General features: G+C 38.0%; 1 protein-coding gene across 2 annotated transcripts in view; it reads left to right on the forward strand.

Moving 5' to 3' along the window:
* DACH2 (dachshund family transcription factor 2) overlaps positions 1-18,265 on the forward strand; it is a 331,997-nt gene that overhangs the window by 167,454 nt on the left and 146,278 nt on the right. For both annotated transcript variants that reach the window (XM_026101310.2, XM_026101309.2), the window contains exon 2: positions 2,461-2,576. In XM_026101310.2, the coding sequence (XP_025957095.1) occupies positions 2,461-2,576 (116 nt within the window). The remainder of the gene's footprint in view (positions 1-2,460; positions 2,577-18,265) is intronic.

Consider the following 18,265-nt stretch of genomic DNA (forward strand, 5'->3'; position numbering starts at 1 on the left):
AACATTTTACTATATAAATTTTAACTGTCAAACATACTGCTTAAAATGTAATTTAATCTCTGACAAAGTTAATTCCAAACAAAATAAATAAATGATCAACATTCAGATCATATTGTCCTGGTTGCTCATTTTCCTCTTTCAGGGTTAATGCCTGTTACGGAGGAGAGAATGACAAGAACAGGAACGAAACTCTATTGCCTCCCTCCTCCTCCTCTGAAAACGCACATCATAAATAAAATGCCTCTCCATAAAATCTTTTAAAACTGTTTAAGAATATTTTTCTTAGCTTAATGTTAATGTATAGTTTTATGTAAAAGATCTTTTTAGTGTTTGAGATTGAGAAGCAAATGTTTCGTAGTTCTGTTGATTGAGCTCTGCTGCTGGATAAACCTGCTAATTTTAGCTGTTTTACTTCTGTAATCTTTGCCAAAGATGGTAAGTGCCAAGTAAGCAGTTATAACTGTGTGTGCACAGACTTCTGTAAGTCAAAAGAATAACAATTGATTTTTATTTAAAAACTCCACATACAAAGCCTAATAGTATCGGGTAGAAAACATTCTTGTGAAATAAACTGAATGATTTTTGTAAAGAGTTGATTAGGAGGTAATTTTAATAGAGAATGCATATGTGCATCTAACTCCCCGTGGAACTCTTATACACTTATTTTAGGTTTATTTTATTACAGCCCAGTAAGTCTGGGCTTTTGTAGTAGACTTTACTACATAACCATCATAGTATGGTAAACAACTTAAAACGTAAAAAAGAAAAATGGAAAGAGTGCCAAATAAGATGAAATACAAAATGGACAAACCCAGAGCTAAAAAGAGGAGGGAACAGTTTTATAGACATAAAATAATGAACCAGAGAAAAAGGTTTTGTGCTGTTTTGATACTTACTTTGATGTACAATAAAACAAAATAATACTAGCGCCCTGCGTGAAAAATGAGCAGGTTAATGGTACCTCTGTGTAGTGTTGCTGGTAGTTGTCTTCATTTAAACGCAGACTTTGCTTCACATTGATGGAGGGCTTTGCCACTGTAAGCTGATAGAGTGAGGTTTAACTTAAATTTCTTTGTGAACTTGAAGTCGTTTTTGGAAATGCTTTCTATTTAAACCTCATTTATTGTTGCAGCTTGGTTATTTAATACAGTGTTTCACCGTATTTTGTCAAAAGCTCTATTATTCAACAGAGTAAAATGTGCAGCAATACTTTTCCAAACATTGGGAAGTTGTATTTTTATTAGCTGGCTTGGGGGAGAGTTGATCTGAACGTTTTTTTGTTCTGTAAATCTCTGTATTATGATGGCAGATACACAGGATGACTTGATATACAGAGACTGTAGTAAGGGATAAATGTGATAGCTGAAACAACAGATAAATGTAACAGATAAATATAGAGACCTGTAACACTTTGAATTAAAATTTGCAATCATAATTCATAAGCTGGTCAAGGGATGGTGAGATTTTGATAGATGAGGCTAACATTCTTGGTTTAACCTATCTGTAGCAGTTAAAAACATTAGTCAATATGTAAAGACAAGTAGTCATTTTTGAAAAAGCGTAAGTGTTAAATTACTATTGCATCTTCAGAAGTAGGCTGTTACCTGCCATGATTCAGAAGGTGGCGATTAATATAAAGATTGTGTTGCATTCAAAGTTTTCAATTTCTCCAGTTTAGACAGCGCAACTTGCAATCATATGTGGTCCAGGTACAGACGTAGGAGCAGTTACTGCTGCGACCAGTGTCCAGTATCCAGTTTAGGAACTCAGATACCCTGGAGAAAGGAAAAGCTTAAATAGTACGTGGGCTGTACAGATGCATATAGGTGGGCCTCCCTCCACTGCCAGCCTGGTCAGCCAGAGATGAGAAGCCCAGTGAGCCCTGAGCTGATTTGTAGCGGTTCCTAGGGGCAGCATGCTCTACTCATCCAGCACTGTGTCTAAGCTAATAAATTCTGATGGACCTGATCTGAATAGCTCTGGTGTCCTTATAGTCATTGCATCATTAATTCACAGTCCCTATAAACCACAGTTTGTGAGCTGAGTAATGCATCCAGTTGCATTTTCGAGTGCTTGTGAACCTCTTGATCTCCATTTTACAGTCAGGAATATTAAGAAACAGCAATTAATTAGCAAAGCAGTAGTACAATAAAGGCTAGAAATACGGATTTTTTTCTTGGTCTAGTGGTCCAGATAAAAATCTAAACTTTTTTGTCACTTTTGTGACTTTAAGCTCATGATCATGTGCTGCTCAGTAGTTCATTGTTAGATCATTTGAGACCCATACAATTCTTATATGTTTAATCAACTACACATTTTTCTTTTCTCCTAGGCAAGAATTTCTAATACAGTTTTGTGTATCATTGATGGTTCAAATATTTTATACAAATCAATACCATATGTAGTAAGCAAATATTTCAAAAAGAAAATGCATTTTCATTTATCCTCTTATTTCATCAGCTCACGACCAGGAAGACCCCCCAAGCGTTCTCTAGGAGTTGCGATACAAGAAAATGCACGTCTTCTGCCCCATGGAGTTCCAGGCCTCTTATCACCAGGACTTATCTCTCCGACAGGTAATAAAATCCATCAGATGATCAGCCTCATCTCTTCATACTGCACAGCAGTTAAAATAAACTAATATTGATCTAACTGCCTTGTCCTTCAGGGCTTTTTCAAGCTTTACCAGAGGTTACATTATTGGATTTTTTGAGTGTTCATGAAAACTCTGTTTTGTTGCTGCAGTGACTGAAATCTAATGGATTTGTAATTTAGTTCTTTATTAATTGTAATTTCCTTACAGGAAATTCCATTAAATGTGTTATTTTAGTATAAGAAAAAAAACTGAAAGAATGAACTATTGTCTCAGAGAGCCCTGTAGCATGCATTTCTTCCTTTTAAATGCATGTGTATCTTAGTTCTCATGGGATATGAACAGCGTGGCTAATACGTATTGTATTGTAACACCATTAATGTATGCTGGGAAGGCAGAAAACTGGTTGTACGAATTATAGAAGAAACATTCAAAAAGCAGATAAGTCTGTGTTGCCACAGTGGATTCCATTTTAATAATCTGCATTCAATATCATAATATTAAAAAACAGCATGAAAATAGTTGAATTTTTAAACAAACCATAAACACAATGTGTAATATTTTATTTCCATTAATTAATTAATTAATAGAATTTAAATTAAATCTTGTGCTATCTTGATGAGTGTTTTAATTTTTTATTAGTTGATGTGTGCTAACAACATATGAGTTTATTCTGGTAATGAAATCAAAAGGTTACAGCTATATTAACAGACTATATGTTCATAAAACTAGTTACTTATATATCCAACAGGCTTTGCAATTTTAGAGTTACTGTCAGAGTCTGGTTTAAATACATCATATCGCCATAATAACCAAACTTAGTAAAGTGTTGAGCAGAATATAAAGTCACAGAGCACATTACAGAAAAAGCAGAATTAAAAAAGGTGATTGACAGGAGTATAATGACTTAGGTCTTGATCTTGCAGATCATTTTGCTTGTAGAACCTGTTGCACTGTGGCAGTGCTTCATTGGGTCTCAGTGTTCAGAAATGTAGGAAAGGTGAGATTCTCAGTTGCTCCTACTACAAGTCCAAGTGTTCTTAAGTGTCATAAGGATTTCACAGTGAAACAATAACCTTTATCAGTGTAGAAGTGGGAATGAACATTCTTAAACAATAGTAACAGTGACCTTAACTGAAATAGTTAAAGTTTGAAGACATTTTGCTAGACCTAGACTCCACAGTCGAGTTAGTCCAGCTCCACTATAATATTCATATATGTGGCAAGGATTGAGAACTGTGTATTTACTCTTATGAAGAATTTATAAATGAGGTCTTTTTAGTAGTTTTATGACACTTTCATGTGTTTGGTGTTGTTTGTGTTATTACCAACAGACAGGAAAGCACAAGGGTGACCTTTTATTGATAATTTCTTTCAGAAGTTTAGGATATTCTATATTACTTTTCCACCCTATGTTTGCAAATAAGACCTAAAATTAAGCAGAATACCATGTTGGTTTAAACAGAGAAATATTTTAGGTCTCTGTGTGCTGAGTATGCATTGTAAAATAGTACAATAGATGCATAGTGTGTATCTCAGATACCAACAGAAATTGAGTAAAAATTTTTTAAGCTGAATTTCTAGACTGTTGTAATTTTAGAGTCTGAAATGATGGCTGCGATACATACCACTTTATTTAACTAGTGGAGGGTTGTGTAAGAAGATTGGACCCAGGGGGTTTCTCTTTCAGCTGAGGCACAAGGTTGCCAACCTTTTTGACCTTGTGGCTGTGTATGAAAACCTTTGTGTGACCAAGTGCCAAAAGTCACGCACGGTGTGCCCCAAGCCCCTGAAAGGGAGTTTTGGAAGTAGCTTGTAGGCAGGAGAAAAGTAAGTTTCCAGAGCATCCCAGCATGGGTGTAAGCTGATGTGCGAATGCAGCATGATTGCAGTGAGCCAACGACATTTTCCTAAGTGGCTCCTCCCGGCTGGCGACTTGGACTACCCACCCGTTCCTGGGGATAAAACAGCCCTGCTGTCGGTCCTGGGGTGCAGGTGCTATGCTTGTATGGCCTGTATATCTTTGTCACGCTAGAATCAGAGCTGTTGAATTTTTTGAGTTGTTTTATCTTGTTCATAAAGAAAGAACAAGGTAAAGAAAGATGGGGGAATCACTGAGTGAGGAAAGGTGCCAAAAGAGCCACTTGTAAACTCAGTGGGGATTTGAGCTGTTGTAAACTTGATGGAACACCTGGGATTTGAAGCCTCCATTAGCTTTATTATTTCTATTTACACTTAGTTTACTGACTGCTTTACTCTGGTTGCCTTCAACACTTTTGCAATTGGATTCTTTCCTTTTGGCTGAACTAAGAACAAAACACATTTTTACACTTCTCACAGAATAGAGATTTTCTTACCAGACTTCTGTGTGGAGGATAATAGACTGGAATAAAAGTTACAAGGATATTAACCCATTGTCTTCTGGCTAAGCTTTAATTTGGTTATTTATCATCTCAAACTTGCAGATAATTTGCTGTGGTTCAGACAGTTCTGCCCACAGAATTTGTATCTTAAGAGAGTTGGTTTCCTGCCATGGGCTTCCTCCTGCTCAGCAGCCAGCCAGCTTGGTGAATGCTTTCTGCCTGGAGTGCTCTGTGCACTCATGCGGGACCTCAGGCAGCAGTAGGAGGGGAGCAGGACGAGGGCTGTGAGAGAGACTGAGGCGAGCTTGCAACACAGAAGGCTGAGATCCAGGGATACATCCACTCTTCCCAGTAGAACTGGTGGTGAAATGGAGATGAGAAGGAGTCTTTGTAGCTTGGTGGCTTCTTCAGTTATACTGCACTATAATTTGCCAGTCATTTCCTCCTTGGGATGTCTTATGATCTACTCTTTGAGAATGCCGGTGTCTCATCTTGTCCCTTTCCGTGCAGCGCAGATGCAGAGATGGTTATGTTAATCTGCCAGTATACTTTATCTTGAAAATTTCAGACTCACTAGCTTGCGTGACTTCAGCATTTTCTAATGTGGCTGACTTACAGTGCCAGTTGTTTTGTTCTTCAGATAAACTCACTTTGGCAACAGACTCCACATCAGCAACTACAGCGTGATTCATCATCCTTTGCATTTTTCAGTTTTACTTCCTATTTGGTGATCTGTGAAGTAAAAGTGAAGGAGTTTACCCTCAAGCTTATTGTTGGTTAGATGGGCAGGTCTCAAGGAGTTGCTGTTCTAGCTGCAGAGCTCACAGATCCATCTGTAGAGGGTATTACGAAGTGATGATTAGTAACTTCCTGCAGACTTGAGTGAACCATCTGTGTTTCCACTCCTTGAAGTGTGCTGTTATTTTCATCACCCATTTGGTTTGTGTCAGCTCAGTTTACATGGTCATTTTCACATAATAAACAGGTAGTTAAATTAGGCATACTGCATTTCCCAGTGCAGAGTATAGGTTTTTTACATCTTGACAAACTGGACTACAACTACTTTTATATATAAGTAATTTGTGGAGCAGCTATAAGTGAAGTGTCTACCTTTTAAAATATTTGCAAGTACCTTCTGCCTTTGGGGAATGGAAATGTTTGCATTATGATGAGCTTAGAGCAGCAGGGTAGTTAAAATTGCTGTGACTGAGAAAGATGAGGCTGTGTGCCTGGAATGCATGCCACTGGGAAGTGGTTCTGTAAACAGCTCGGTAACAGTGCCAAAACTGCATCCTTCAAGATCTCATTTTTAACTGGTGTCCATTTTGCATTAAGAGAAGAGACTGCTTTTCTTCTAGTATTCATGTAGGAAATGTGGAAAGCAGTGTAGTGCCCTTGCCTGCTGTGAGGGCAAAGGAAAAATCCAGCTTGTCAGAGAGGGATGGTCATCAAAGGCACAGTGCTTCAAACAATGCAATGTGATGAAGTGACATTAACAAAAATAAAAGGGATATAGGACTTTGTCGTCAGTGTATCTTAACAAGACAGTATGCAATAGATTTTTAGTCAGTTTTAAGCTCTGAAACAATAGTTTCATTTATGGAGAGAAACTGAAATCCATTCTATGATACAAACCAATAATTCAGAAAGCTATTGATATGGAGATGAACCTAAAAGAGTAGCTGGATCTTTTGATGATTATCCTTGCTAACCTCGACCCTCCTACCTTTAATTTACTTTGTCCCTAAAAGGTTAGAAAACCACAATATAAAGCCTTCATTTCAATTTCTCTGTATTCAGTTTGTGGAGTGGTTACTCCTATTTCATTAAAGCCATTTTTTTGAGCTGTTCCATTCTGTGTTCAGTTTTGAAACATTTAGCAAGTTACTGAAGAGGGTGGCTTATGAAGAAATTATCCTGCCACTAGAAGTTTGTTATACTGTGGTACGGTGCACAAACCTGCTTACTGGGGTGTTTTTTCAGGTGGTGGGAGAACTCCAACAGATTTATGCTGGCAGTGATAAAAACCCCACCCTGTTAACTAACGGAAACATATCTGGGAACTGATCTGCAAATACCAGGATCATCACTGTTCTCCGAGGGAAAGTTCAGTATTAGAGTATTCTTAGTTGCCAAGCTAATACAAGTAAGATTTAGACAATCTATGTCCGATAGTGGCCTCATTTGGGATATTTTGTGCCTCTGGGGCACTAGATAGTCTAGGTAAGGTGTGTGCTAGTGCTAATGTGGAGGCAATCCTGTTTAAGTCATTTATGTTGCTTTTTTATATTTCTGAGATTAACTGACCAGAGCTGTGAGCAGTCTTGTAGGCCTAATGTGGAATATGTCGTGAGGGTATATGCGATATAGGTCAGCAGATAGATTGCAACGGAGCTTTAGAGCTGAAGTCTTCTGTGTTTTTAGTAGGAAGAGGGAGGGTTTTGTGAGATCAGCCCTTTCTGAGCCCTGAGATAGGGCATTGGAGACAGAGCAGGCCAGGGGGAATAGGAGCGAGAAAGGTTGAAGGTGCAGCCTTCAGTGGCTGGTGCATGAATAAAAGACAGTTAAAAGGAGTTGGCTGAGAAGGTTTATCATGCTTGTATGTTGGAAAAGGAAAACTGAGACATGTTGAAATTGATATTCCCCTTCGGTGGTGTTTGTTGGATGGGAAGATGAGAGGGTTCAGAATTCCAGATTTTAGACAGAGGGGGAGGTCATCCGAGTTAACAATCATGTGGCAGGAACACTTTTAGCTGTGTACTGTAGCCACAGGCTATGTCTGGTCCTGACAGATGGGGAGGTAGGATGTCTGTGTCCCTCCCCAGGGCTAATAAATCCTGATTAAGCCTGCTGCTTAAACCTATCATCAGGTCTCGTTTTGTTTACTTACATTGGTCGGCACAGGTAACATAAGCAACCCACCTGCATTTCCAAATGTGTAAAATATACTGGTATTTTCATTATCAGTTAGATTAGTTTGACCTTCCTTGAAGTAGTCATTTTTAACTTATAAACAGGCAGTTAAGATAGACACAGTCTATTTCTCTTATTAGCCATTTGTCTAGGGTTTTTAAGAATGTAATGATTAAAATATTGACTGTTTTATACACATATGAATAATTTTTCAGTATAGTTTTGGCTTATTAGAGCCTAAGACAAGCTGCTGTGAGCTCAGTAGTTTCATGTAATTAATATTTTAGTGTAATAAATATTTTAATAGATATAACACGTCACATCATTGTGGGACTTAAAAAATAGAGTAGCACACAGGAGTATGGTAACTTCATGTGTTACTTCAATTCAGCAGTGTTATTGAGTAGTTGCTTGGTCTTTCTACAGAACACAGAGGATAAAACAGTATTTGTTGAGTCTTTAAGCAGTTTAATTTGGTATATCCATGTTAGAAGAATGAACAAGATTAGAGGCTTTCAAAGTCTTTAGTATCCAGTTGCCTTTTATTGATGCATGCTTGAAGTCAGGGTGGCTCCGTTGGTACACAGAGCTGCCACAGTAACTCCTCAGTGTCATTGGCTCGACAGATTTTCTCCTATTCCCATCTGAAACTGATGTTGCTCCAGAGGCACTCGCCGGTGACAACCTAGTCTCTCCTAGCTGAGAAACTGTGCGGTGTGCTCCAGGTTAGAAAAGCTGAGGAGTAAGAAGAAGCAAGAGCATACTTGACTGAGAGGTGCAGTGTAGCTGGAAGGAGGTTGGCTTGCTAAGGGAAGGAACCCGTTGCACGTGCAGTATTGACTCAGAGATCTGCAGTGTCTTAACCTCAGCTTTCAAGGTTTGCCTCTTCATATTTTAAAGCCAGGGTGTTCTGATTCTGAGAAAAAGTTGTATTTTGAAGAAAAAGCATATGCTCAAGGTCAGCTTACAGAAGGTCTGCTGACTGATTTCACCTCTTAGGGTGTTCAATTTAGGGCTGTCAGGAGTCACGGAGCCTCAGAGCATAGGGAGCAGATGATCATAAGGATAAGGAACCATTTCCTTTCTTAACATACTTAACTGAGCATTTTTGTATGTTTACATCCTATTTCTGTGGCTCATTTCACTGTTTACGATTATCCTTTTTTTTTCAGTTGTCATAGATGTCATTTTAAAGTTCCCTTTTTAATGAGAAACATATGTACAACTTTGTCATTATTGGCATTACCTGGCTTGGTAGAAATTATTATTTTTAATCAAAGGCAAACATACTGATTAAGGATGCTGCAGCACTTCTCTGCCTATGGGGAATGTTAACAGTTTATAAATTGTTCTTGGTGACAGTTCAGTAGTGAATTACTTTGATATATATGGCTAATAAATTAATATGATTAAGTTAATGAGTAGTACAAGCATTGCCAAACTCCACTAGTCGGGTTTTTAATGCTGCTCCACATTTGCAGTTCTAGCTTCCCCCTGTGGTGAGAGGATCAGTGCTACCTACGCACTGTCATTGTGATAAATGGCATATCCCACAGTGCCCTGCATTCCATCTGGTGTGTCCCCAAAATGAGAAATATTTTATACAAATCACACACTCAGAAGCTCAAAGGACTGCAGAAAGATCTATTTTTTCAAACAATAATAAAAATGCATACATCTCTTTAGCAACTCTTCAATTTTACTGTCATAATGAATGCATATAGCTTTGGGAAATGAAAACTCGTGTGAGTAACATAGCAAAGTTATCCACTACACAGTAAAGCTGACATAAGTTACATGCTCACTCTTTTATTTGATGATGAAATGTTCTTAGATAAAAAATGATGTTAGAACATCTATTTAACTGGATTTTAAAATTAAAGACCATGTATGCTGCGTGATTGAGTATCACTGCATCTCATGCCTGCAAATTTCTGTGCTGAAGGGAACATGAATTTGAGTGGATGAGGAATGCAGGATCATATCATTATTCTTTAAAATACAGCCATTCGGTAGGGTCCTGATAACCTGAAAAACTATACCTAATGACTATGAGTCAGTTGGTTCCTTTCTTTCCTTCTCTTTCTCTTTTTATATTATATTTCTTTAGAGATTCATTTTTAGTGTCTAGTTTCTCTTGGTGGGACACTACACGTTTGACAAATGCATATTTACAGCTGTTGAGAATTTATAGAATAGTTAACCTTGTCGTAAGTTTAATTTACACATAGCCCCAGCTACTAATTATTGTCCAAGTGTGAAACTCGGTTACTTCCTTGTATTTTATAAGCATTTGCACAGTTTTTTTCAATTTGATCCTGCTGAGTTCCTACGTCTTTTGAGATGACAAAGTTCAGCCAAAGTGGTCACACTGAGAGAATTAAGACTGTATTCTCTTGATACTTAGGCCATGTCTGTTCTCAGTTTGGCCTGATTTGCAAATGGAAGTGAATCATTTGAAAAAGTCGGCCTAAGTATCGCAGAGGTAGCAAGATCAGAAAGGTTTCATCTGTCTGCTTTCTGAGATTTGTGACATATTTTCTTGCCATCTTTTTTGTTAGCTCAGTGTCTGAAGGCATGGAGATGTATAATGATCATAGTATCTGCCTCTGTCTGTTCCATCTTTAGCCACCTTTGAATGTGTTGGCTAAACTTGAGAAAGTTAGAAATGTTAGAAACTCAAGTTAGAGAAAAAGAAGTGGTTCAGCTGTTGTCTACTCAGTTTTGCAGCATCTGAATGCCAGTCAGCTTGTGTACCTCTTGCATAGCTAGCAGATAGGTATGAGAGAGAGAAGCAGAAGAAATGAGCTCCTGAGAGCGGAAGAATAGATGGGGATGAATGGCAGTGGAGGATGTTGGGGACATACAAAGAGCTGAAAGGCTGTGATGGATGTCAGAGGTTGGGAAGGTTATTGTCAAGCTGAAGGGATATGGAGATGAAGCGAAAGTTCTGTGGGGGGGGTGGTTAGGGATGCTGGGAGAGATTCAGGGTGTTGCTTTAGGGTGCTGCTGAGCATCTACACTTGCTGGATTGCATCTGGACTACTGTATCCAGCATGGCCCCCCTCACATGAGAAAGATGCTGATCAGGTGGAATGAGTTGTGGAGGCCACCCCAGGGGCTGCTGGAGCACTTGCCTCTGGGGAGTGGCCAGGGAGTAGGGTTTGTTCAGCCTGGAGAAGAGATGCTTTTGGGGTGGGGGGGACCTCATTGTGGCCACCAAGTGTCTATGGGGAGGTCATCAAGGAGGCAGAGCTGGGCTCTTTGCTGAGGAGCACAGTGGGAGAACAAGCCACACTCAGTTCTCTTAATGGAACTCAAAACTTCAGTTTTGCACTTCGTGTGGTTTGCAGATTCCCACTTACACTTCTGGAAATAAATCTGTGTGCTTTAATGGCTATGCCACTTTCTGTTTAGCAAATACAGATTTTTTTTTTTTTTTTTTTTTTTGGTCCAAGGATCATGCTTCCTACTTATGGAAACCAGAGTGGCTTGGAAATTTTTTATTTTTTTTAAAGTCATCATTAAGAAATGTCTTTAAGTTGTAAATGATGTCAAGAGGTACGAAAGATTGTTACCTTCAGCTCTCTCTGTTGGCTGGAGAATTGTTTTGGCAATAATAACGCTGTTGTGGTCAAAGAGTTGTTGTTAAGTTTTATTTTCTTCTACAATAATATGGCTAAGTTGAACAAATACTTACATTCCAAAATATTCTCTATTGAGAAACTTTAATCAATATCACAGCAAATATATTTCAAATGCCTTGAGAGTGTTTGTGTAAGAATCACAGACTGACTGCATATTGTACACTGCCTTGCATTTTAATATAGGAAGTTGTCTTCTGGATTCACTGGAGTTACCTTGTCATTGGAGAATTTTTACATTAATGCTCACAGAATAGCTTATTGACTTAGCTGGTTATGAGGCTCATCAGATGCACTCTAGGATGAGAATCCTCTTGTAAGCAAATTGAGCATCTTCAGATTCTGAACTGTTACCCTTGGTGACATCAGGCTTATTCATGATTTTCCATTGCTTTAGAAGAAGCATAATATTATGTTTTAAAAACAGAACTCTGAAAATTATGGAGTGCAACATAGACACAAGTGGCATAGATCCTCACTGATGGTCTCTACTTTGCTTCTTTGCTTTGGATTTATCTTGCAGTACTTCAGAAGACATACTAAGCTCAAGATATCTGCACACACTCAAATTTTTATTCCTATGACTTGAGAAGTAACTGTCTATAAGACAGTGGAAACTAAAATGAATTTGTAGGATCCATTTAAATAAGCACAATTGTAACTGGATAGATAACACATCTGTGGTTGTAGAAAAATGTTGACCCATCCTGTATTTGCAGTGCTAAAACCCAATATATTTACACAAATAATACTTTCCTAAAATGCAGCATTCATATCTTAATTAGTTCCTGTAAGAAAGCTTCTTAAGGCTGTGTTTTGGCAAAACTGTTGATGCAACACTGCTGTGGCAATATGTTCAAAAAATTAGATAGAGAATAAATCTCATTGGATTAAAAAGTAAGCACATAGTGTACTTAAATCCAGGTATTTCCACAGTCACAGTTCTGGTCATGGATTAACTCCTTTCAATGTAATGTAGTAGCTGTTACTCTTCAGTCCTTGTCATACAGACCTCTGGAGTCCTAAGCAAGCAAAATGCATAAGTGTGATTTTGAGATTAAGCATGTGAGTAATCTGATTGATTTGGATTGAATTGCTTGTATGCTTGGACACATGCACAAGTACTTTGCTACTCTCTGGCTGTGATTTGGAGAACACATTGCGTAAGGATTCGTTGGCGAAACTGTGACTTCAGGAAGTGCCTATGTCAAAGCAATGCTCCCTTTTGGTTGTAGTAGTGGTCTTTGGCCTTCTACTGTCTCGCGTGCTCTAGGGTTTGTGGAAGGGAGCAACATGTTGTTTAAAAACAGAGTGCTGTTAATTAGCAGTAGAAGTGAACTTTAATCACTTTAAAACTGTTGAGGTTAATGAGACTGGTTTGTGAGGGAATATACAGGTAACAGACCGGACCCCGGTTTTTTAGCCAAATGGTTGCTGATCAGGAAGTCACCTGAAAGATGGTGGTTATTTGTTCTTTTTCGGCCATAGTGAGCAGCTTAGAACAATGGGGGTGTCCAAGGCGACAGATAACAACCCTGCCTGTCCGCAGGCAGGGAGTCGCCAAGCACGGGCCCTAGTTGTCCCTGCTCTTGGAAGTGTTTCTCCTGGAGAAAGGCAGCTGCTGTCTGTCTTCTGACGCAGAGAGGCAAGAGAACTTGTATGCTGAGAGTGATTTTAGAGCCCTGAATACTGAAAGGGTGTATGCAGATTTTCCTTATGCTCCAGAGATTTCAAACAACCAGGGATGCAAAGGGCTGGGTCCTGTGGCAGAAATCGGGAGAGCAGCTGACAGGCAGAAGTCAGCGAGGTCCTGGCCCGGTGGTATATCTTTGAATCTTTAAGGGAAACCAGTATCTCTTGTGCAATACACAAAGTCCATTCATTGTAATAAAAATGGAAGTTGCAGTGCCTACCAAGGAAATGACTTGACCAACGGCCACTTTTCATTTCAGTCGTACTTCAGTAAAAAGTAATTGTCATTTGCCTTTTGACACAACTAGAGCAAACAGTAATATTAATTAAATATTGAATTGAATCGATATTAATTAATTATTACTAATTTCATGTGTAGAGGTTATGTTTGCTAAAACTTGCTACTAATCTCACAATGTGTATAAAATGTGGGTCTACACTGTAAAAATATAATAAATTGTCTTAGAGCTATTCTGCTAGAAAATAATGTGTATATGTTTATAAATTCTATGGGGATGTTTTCTTGGCATCCAGGAGTGTTTGGTTTTGACCAGGTTTAACTCCCAGTATCAGTATTATCTGTTGTTTTCTCATATTAGCCTGGAGTATCTCCCTGGGACTGGAAAGATGGCAAATTTGTGAAAGAAAACTTGATTCTCTCATAGTAATTGCTAAAAGTGAGATAACTGCTTGCCTTTATGCTTGTGAGACATTTAAAATAAGTTCTGAAAGCATAAATCTACTATGGCTTTTTACTTGTTGGGCAAAAAAGATTGAAAGAGGGTACAGCAATTTATATTACAGTAGCTTGTAGCTAAAACCCTGAACTATTCAAAGAGAAATGAGACAAACATGGTTCCTGCAGAAGAAAATTTACCACAGACCTTAGTTTCACAGTAACAGGCTTGTGATTTTTTTCTCACTGACCAGGGAAAGAATTTATGCTTTGGGTGTATTTCCAGCTTTTCTTAAGGTGATAATAAATACTAGAATCTTTTTGTTTACTACTGCTGACTTCTGGATTAGCCTTTGTTTTGGCTTTGCAGAGTAAAGAGCTTGGACTGATGAAAACGAGGGTAAATATATTCAAACAAGGCAAAAACTGCTGTGCTTGGGCAGATGGGGATGATTTGAGTCTGTCTACACCAAATAAGGAAGACCTGCACTGGAAAGTCAGGGAAGAAGACTGACATATTTTGTAAGTGTGCAGAAAGTTGAGAAAAGCAAGCGCAGGGAAAGGAGGCCGTCTCATTGCCCCGGTGTGGCTGCTCTCCCCTGAACAGACCCTTGCTCTGGGGAAAGCACGGCAGCTGCAGTTGCAAGAGGAGAATGTGCTCCTCTTTCAGTCCTTCCCGCACTATAATCCTGGGTGCCAAATACTAGCGATGATTTAGGATTGACGATGAAAACACAACATCTCTTACTGAGCATTTGGGGGGGCACACATTTTTATTTCAAGGCTAACATAATAAAATAGGTTTCAATGTCTGGTCAGTCTTATTAACTGACTGGGACCAGATTAAGGTTTCACTGGAAATGTATTTGTACTGTAGAAAACTATTTTACCACAGTCAACATTAAAGAAAAACAAGCTGACTTAATGAGTATATTATACACCATCCTTTTGCTGAAGTGAGAGACTTCTTCAGAGAGAGGCATACTGGTAGCAACTTACATTGCTAACATCATGTGGTACCTATTTTAAAGATAAATGTAGGGCCAGAGTTTTGGAGGCTTCAGGCTAGAGACTGAATTCATCCTAAAAATATTTTGCAAAGAAAAATAATTTTTAGAGCTACAAACCTACTGTGACTCAAATATGGAAGGCTCTATTTCAGAAAGAGACATATTCTATATAATACATGCCTGAATGTAAATGACAGACATTTTATTAGGAAAGGAAGGCCTTTATTACAAAATAATGATCTACATTGTTTTTATGTAATCTAATGAATTACAATAAAAGCCTGAGAAATGAGCTGGAAAAGGTAGAGTACTCTCCCATGAAAGCAAGCTGTGATAACCTTTTCGTAACTCTTTAACATGTTGAAAGAGTATTTCTACACAGACTTATTAAATTAAGCAAGGTCACCTTTTTATTTTATTAACAGATTAGGTTTGCCAGATCATGGACTTTGATTCTGAAAAATGTGGATGAATCATGCGGTAACATATGTCAAGTAGAAAATAGGTTGTAAAAATGCTAAATCATTTTGATACACCTTATATCTTTGTTTTTAGTGTTGGGCAATTTTAAAAAATGGTTAAGTGCTTAATTACTGTTTGTAACATTTGCATATTGGTTGGATATGCTTTAATAATAATAATATTTCTAAGTGGATTATCTCTCTTGGCTGCTGCAGTCTCAATCTAGTATTTGCATAAAGGGAAGAAAATAGTCTTTCCAATAGTAACATAAAATTCTGTTCTTTTGACACACGGTATACAATCATTACTTTGAAAGGTTAGCTATAAATAATAACCAGTGAAACTGGTCATGTGCTTAATGATGAGCATGTATATTGCATTTATCAATCCGACCCCAGTTCAGCAAAGCAGGAATAAAACTGACATCATATCATGCATTCCAGTCATATACCTTCCCTGGTCTCTGCATGTGTATTACAGCTTTTTATGCAATTTATATGGGGAAGAAAATTACATTTAGAAGGTGTTACGTAAATTTAAAACATACTCTTGCTTTGATTTTTTATAAAGAATTTCATACAGTCATTTCTAATTAAGGCATAAAATGTCATTTATATTTCCAGTCTCTTTGTGTTACTTTTTTTCTGTATTTGCATCTGTCACTTATTTAGTCTAAGCAAAAGTAATGCATACTGTTCACTAATATTTGCAACAGAGTAAGAGAACATCCTGTCAGCAGCCCCGAACTTTGAGGAAATAAAGGAGTTAACTGAATAGATTACTTTTGCATTACATACATGATTTCAAATGAAAATACACTCATGTACAGATGCAGCTAAATCCCACTATCATTAACAGCTCAATAGTTCTGCACACATATGCAGAAAACACTGTTCTTGTTACTCACTGCGCACACTGGGTGCTCAGCAGAGTGCGATTGACTTGGCCCTGGCAATCGCAGAGCAGGTGACTTGATTACACTGAAATCAGGCAGAAAATGTCCTCTTCTGGCCACTCGAGTGAATCAGTCAAATTATCGAGTGGCAAAACTAATTCTATGCCCTGGGCCATCAGAGCTGCCACTTCCTATAAGTCAAGCCTTCACTTAGTGTGAAATTGTTTTTTATTTTATTCTCTTTCATTTATTATGCTTATTTCAGCTAATCCATTTAGTGAATGTGAATCACCCAGCATACTAAAGCTGTTTCAGATACTCAGCCTTCTGAAGCTTTATTGGTGAAATCTGAGGACCACTGTTCTTTTAAGGAACTGCCAACTCTGTTACGACCTATACAGTTAAAAATAGTATTTCAGTTTTTCAGATGAGACTAGAATGGGGAGAGAAGTTAAGTATGATTTAAAATTGACTAAAAGCGCATGTTGAGCTTTCTTTTAAAAGCAGATATAATTCAGATGGGTCCCATTTTTAAGAACTAGAAACATATCTGCTATGAATTGTGGGCTGTTATGTACCAGTTAATTTGAAAGAATTTGACAGAATAAATATTCCCTTGGAAAGCTTTGAGTATTGTTTTCAGCATTAAAATACTGGCTTAAATTCTGGCAGAAACAAAGCTATGATCTGCATAAAGTACTCATACAGGTGGTATACCCTAGGCATTAGTTGGGTTTGTAATTCTGCCCAAATGGCAATCTCTCATTTGACTGTTCCCTCTGGTACACAGCATTAACATTTTCCAGTATAAGAAGAGCAAAACATATGGAGTCTTTTATTTCAAGCAAAGGAGTATCAAAAAGAATAATGAGAAGAAAAAGTAAATGGCCCTTGGTGATGGGCAAGGGAAGTTACAGAGAGTGCTCCTACAGCAGAGTGTATCAGAATTATAAAAAGAAAAAAGCCTGAAAGTATCTCCTATAAGTATATAAATGTGGGTTTCCTGTATGTATAAATTCAAAGATTCATAGATGTATATGTAACATATACTAAACCAAAGAGGCATGATTCAGGAGAAACCAGGTATATTGTTTTAACTAATATTCGTCCAGTGCTTTGAGCTGACATACATCTTGGGCAGATGAGAGGACTTCAAGGGTGGAAAGAAGTAAGCAGAGCCTCAAAAAGAAAAGTTGAAAGGATCATACTGTGATCAAGATGGATGCATTGCTGACAACGTCAGACCAACAGCTGCTAAATCTAGGAGGCACTTGAAAGAGTCTCTCTATTTTGTTATATATGGAAGTCAATAGGTTATTTGGGCTAAGAACACCCTATTATTCAAATTCAGTTGACCCAGAAAGCCATGCCATCCTTCAATGGCAATTTAGAGGGCTTTGCCATTTAGATGGTGGTTTTGGTATTTCCTAGTACACAGTTGTTCTATGTAGTTTTTTGTGGCATATGGATACGTTGATTTCAATTTTTTTTCCTGGAATGATTCACTTTATATAAGGCTTTAGAAGGCTGTTTTGTGATTGCAGGTGGTTATGTTGCTGAAAGCTTGTCACCAGAATCTGCTTGCTCAAAACTATTAAATATTAGGAAATTTCCCAGAAATTGTGTTGGCCTTCCTGTTTTGGAGCAAGCTGCTAAATGAGGTTATCACTTCTAATTATGGTGAATAATTCTTTGTAGTAGCTTATCAGTCCTGTATGTTAGCTAAGTGTGAAGGCTGATCTGTTTGAGATTTTGTACTGATTGATGGAAATGTTTCATTGTACATTCTGCATAGGAAAATATCCTGTGAATAGTTGCTTTGCCCATTGATATGAGCATGTCCTTCCTTCCCTGATGCGTTGCTGTTCATCTCCATTTTTCATTGCATCATATTACTCTGCCTTTCCTCTTTATTTTTTTGCCCTTGACTTTTATGTCTACACCACAATTTGTGTTGACCTTGAGGTTGCCCTCAATTAGCTTGAGCCATTTCAGTATCATGGCCCACACCAAAATC

This window comes from Dromaius novaehollandiae, chromosome 11 (genome assembly GCF_036370855.1).
Source record: "Dromaius novaehollandiae isolate bDroNov1 chromosome 11, bDroNov1.hap1, whole genome shotgun sequence".
NCBI lineage: Eukaryota > Metazoa > Chordata > Aves > Casuariiformes > Dromaiidae > Dromaius > Dromaius novaehollandiae.